Source organism: Anneissia japonica, unplaced genomic scaffold, assembly GCF_011630105.1.
Source record: "Anneissia japonica isolate Jap-2015-1 unplaced genomic scaffold, ASM1163010v1 scaffold2320_len370340_cov150, whole genome shotgun sequence".
Taxonomy (NCBI): domain Eukaryota; kingdom Metazoa; phylum Echinodermata; class Crinoidea; order Comatulida; family Comatulidae; genus Anneissia; species Anneissia japonica.
In genome coordinates, this window is record NW_022705529.1 from 192010 (window position 1) to 196686 (window position 4677).

The 4677-nt window shown below is 32.9% G+C and overlaps 1 protein-coding gene across 1 annotated transcript in view; it reads right to left on the bottom strand.

Annotated features, from left to right (window-relative positions):
• Positions 1–237: 237 nt before the first annotated feature.
• Positions 238–4677, bottom strand: part of LOC117105618 (cubilin-like) — a 24540-nt gene continuing 20100 nt past the window's right edge. Inside the window, exons 28-33 of the mRNA XM_033246794.1 lie at positions 3430–3611; positions 3125–3308; positions 2632–2816; positions 1300–1474; positions 757–944; positions 238–523 (exon numbers count right to left, since the gene is read on the bottom strand). Coding sequence (XP_033102685.1) covers positions 353–523; positions 757–944; positions 1300–1474; positions 2632–2816; positions 3125–3308; positions 3430–3611 — 1085 coding nt within the window. The 3' untranslated portion in view covers positions 238–352. The remainder of the gene's footprint in view (positions 524–756; positions 945–1299; positions 1475–2631; positions 2817–3124; positions 3309–3429; positions 3612–4677) is intronic.

Consider the following 4677-nt stretch of genomic DNA (forward strand, 5'->3'; position numbering starts at 1 on the left):
AAGGCTTTATAGTTTTGTATGAAAATTTTTTTAATGGATTGGCGAGCGCATTTTGGTGTATTCATCGTTAAGAACGACAACAACTTTCTATGGTATTCGGATTATAAATAGTGAATTAGAAAATTAATCATGATGTGAACCATATACTAATTCTAAACCATACAATATCCATGTCAAAAATCTCTTCATTCATTGCAAACTCGTTTATACACAAAAACACAAGCACCGCATAAGCAATAGAATACGATTCAAATATTTATTTTTGTTACTACATATTCAATATCAAATGTTTTTGGTATGTATTTGAATTGGAGCAATCTTTAAAATTTGTTTTTTTTTAATGTTTAATCTATCATTTCAAGTGATAACTGATCTGTGCATAACTTGCAGAATACCCTTTAGCTGACACATATTCATCACTGGAAAGAATAATTTGGACCTTGTTTGTTTCAGAGATATATGTGAATTTGTCAAGTACTCCACAGTACTTCGGTGACGTTCTGTAGGACGGCAAATCTATAATCTGTAATTAACAAAATATATGTTTAGGATATTGTTTTAAACTTCAGCAGCTAGTATGCATTTTAATAGTAATACTAATGACAATAACATGTTAATTTTTATTTTTGTTTTTGTAAGGCAAAACATTAGTTTTAAAGATTTAATATTAATTAATAATACGAATATAAGGAAAAAAAATTCGGTAGCATTCATAAGGATTGTGTAATCATATCGATCTATAAAAAAACAACCTACTTGTACGAAGTCCCAACTGCAATCATCTTCGTATTCAATCTCAAAATCATTAAATTCAATTTCTATTATATTTCCATAGGGCACGAATATTGTGGTGATGCATTCACTTAAAAGATCATAGTCGTCTGGGTAGTGTGGTGAGGTAAATGCGCCACTTTTATCTCCTAGAGTCTGGATACACTCCGATGCTGCATTGAAAATGAAACAATTGTCAATTAAATAGCTAACGTCCACTAAATAAATGTAGCTTTATTAATTATTCTAACGCATAAGCCATCTCCAAGTTCAGGGTCAATATATGGTATTCTGATGATTGTTACTTGCTAAACAGCTGAAAATGCTTCGTGTTGTCGTGCACTTTAATATGTGTGTGTATGTTTTAACTCCTACTGGCTTATTTTTATCTGTTGCAACCCACTGGTCTTGTTTCAGCTAAACTAATATTGTATAAATATATAGATACACAGACACGGAGTACGGTACTACTTTTGTTAAGGTTGCAATTACAGTAATTGTCGCAAACACTTTCCAGTTGGTACTTACATATTGGAACGACATTTAATATTTCTACTGCTTCATAGGTGGCTTTGAAACCACCTTTTGTTATATAGTCATCACTGTGAAAATCCAACATACAGATGTTACCAGATGATGTCCAGTCGAATGCATTACGATGTCCACAAAAATACTGTTCTTTCTTACCTGGATAACTTGTTAACTGAAAGATAAGTTTTATCATTATAATGTGTGGCTAACAGAAATTTTTGTAAGTTAAGTTTTTTTATTTCCTCAATGTTCCGTTCTCTATCCATCAAAACAGCGGAAGCTTAAATATTTAATAAACGATTGAGGATACGTACATCCCCTTTCTGGGTTCTTTAAAAATATGTTTTTATAATCCGCATTTATAATGATTATGTTTTTCAAAGATTAAGTTGACAACGTATGCTCTTCTCATCTGGAATAAACTTGATGCTCTGTCGAACTGGTTTACAAAAGGTTTACAAAAAAATGGATCGGCATATCACACCCTGAAACCGTAACCTTTATGTACATGCTAAGTTTGCCTAATGTATAATAATCTATTTCAATACGGTTTACGTAATTCCACATGTGTATAAAAGAGTGTCACCTCATAGCCCACTTGACATTTATATCATATCATTTATTTCGCTTTTCACATGACACATAATACAAGAGTAACTCAACGAAGCAGTATTGCATAAATGGTATAAATAAAATAACACTCAAAAGGCTCTCCACATTGAAATACTATACAAGCAATGTAAATATTTAGGACATTAAAATTGTTAAGATATAGAATTTTTCATTATATTATATAGAAAAAATGATTTTATTTTTGCATAGTTGCATACTAGGTAAAACAAAGGTCTGTAAATTTAGGGTAAAATGCGATACAGTTGTCAAGAAGAGTATTCCTTGTAGTAGTGGTTGTGGTAGTAGCTGATACTCTATTATATTGGCGACAATGTCTTTGATGCTACACTTGGTTTTTGCTACACTTGGTTTAACCAGTGACAAATCTCTCCATAAACTAAAATAGAATTCATGGAAAATCTCTCTAAATTTTCAATAATTTCATTTTTTTTTTGCAAGGGGCAAATAAAATTAATCTAGTTTTAAAAATCTGTACTTAAAATATATATAACTATAAATATAATAATATATAATACCTATAACTTTGAATATATTCCATTGTTTAAATAATGTTATCTATTGTATATTGCTTCTTCGTTCTCCCCATGCGTGGTTTTATAGTTTTCCTTTACTTGTGCAAAAAAAAAAAAAAGATTTTATATCATGATTATAGTGCGATTAATAATAATACTTATACTAATAATAATAATAGTTCACCTTTACAAAATCATAGTTACAAGTCTCTTCGTCTTCTACATCAAATGTTTCGAAATGTATACGACAGACGTAACTTTTTGGCAAAACAATTCTAATACTGCAGTCTATATTGAGGTCGTAGTTTCGTGGAAAATTAGGCGATGAAAGAATTCCTGTAGGTGTTACCAGTTCCACATGCGGGCAGCCTTTTACAAATATAAAAATGTATGTTACAAACTGCTTGAATATTACATGTGTATGTTCTATGGTCATCGTTCCAATGACATATAGGGCAATAATGTGAGCGATCTAACAATATTACTGTTATTAAAGTTTTTGCTACTTACTTATTTCCAGTATGCGCAAAAAAGGCCTATGTACATTAATAAACCATAGAAATTTCAGAATGCAAGATTGAGTACCGAATAAACCAATGGGCTAACCATAGCCAGCAATTAATTGGTTTAAGTATTAAAATGTTATGGTCGTATCTGACAAATTGATAACTTAATACCTGTGATTACTGGAGCAGATGTGGGGAGAAGCCATGACTCATAGCGGGCTCTAAACCCGGAGCTCGGTGTCATATTGTCGGAATGAAATTTTATTACCACTTTGTTGTTTGTTGATTGTACGATTAACGGATCGGAATATCTACCGCAAAATTTCTTTTCCGTATCTCCGGCTTTGTCGATAACCTGTGATATTAAGTACCGTACGTAGTTGTAATAGTTTTGCGTAGTTGTAATAGTTTTGCGTAGTTGTACAACAATAGCATACAAAACATATTTTTTGAAACAAAAGTGACAAGCACCTTACCTGTAAAAAATCATATTTGCATGTGTCTTGAAATTCAACATTGAATGGGTCAAAGGTAAGTACGACCTTATAGATCGGATCAACGACGATCGTGTAAACACAGTCGATGTTTAGTGGATAATTCAATGGGTGATTTGGGCTGGTAAATTCTCCAGTCAAAGTCGTTAGCTGCTTATCACAACCTGAAAATAACATGTTTTGTTTCATTGTAAGGTATTATAGATATAGCATAAGGCTGTATATGATCTTATCTCTTGCTTTGAGTGTTATGCGTATCAGGAAAAAATATTCAAATACTCCACAAACTTATTTGTAATTTTTCACATCGTTTGCCATTGGTATTTGAATAATATCTATTTAACCATGTGCCTACAGTACTTCCAGCAACTGAGATCTCGCTTTGTAATTATGAAACTAACAAGAAAAGATGATGACAAGTTCAGGTCTTTCCTTTCGAGCAATTAAAAAAGGATCTAAACACACAGCGGCAGTACATTCCACAACTTATGGAAAAAAGATTTGTGAAAAACAGTCGCTAAAAAGTTATAGCTTTGCTCTTCATTAACCGGGTGTGCCCGAAAGAGAGACAAGGAAGATATTGCTGAAGTGGCATATCCAAGGGGTGCCTTCCTTTAGGGTTTGAAAAATATATATAAAGTGCAACTTTTTAAATGTTAAAAAATGACCGACATAAATTTTATGTAGTAAGTGCCATTCCCGGCATATATAAAAGTCCCCAATTCTTAAAATTTTCTCACTTCAGCCTCAACCATGATGGGGCTCAGGTGGATATACTAGTACCGTAATTCATGTATAATTAAAGTGCGCCATTCCTGGCATCTAAAAGTCCCCAATTCAATTTTCTCGCCTCGTCCATAATGGGGTAAATTTCGTTTTTTTATGTATTAAAGTTCCATTTTCGGGTATCTAAATGTCTCAAATTCTTACAATTGTCTTACCTCAGCCTCAACCATGGTGGGCGGAGATGGATGGATAGGTAGATATCGTAATTTTTTACTATTCAAGTGCTATTTTGGGCATCTATTATACGAGTCTCAAAATCTCAAAATTTTCGCACTGAGTTCCCACAATGGTGGTGGGGCTCAGTTGAATAAGGTAGTTTCTACCTGTTCTATACTGGAGTCACATGGCATCCATCATGATGCCTCCACCCAACCACGAATGCACTGTTGCGAGTCAAGCGTCCGGTTGAATATGAGTTTCCTTCATTCTTTAAACATACACATA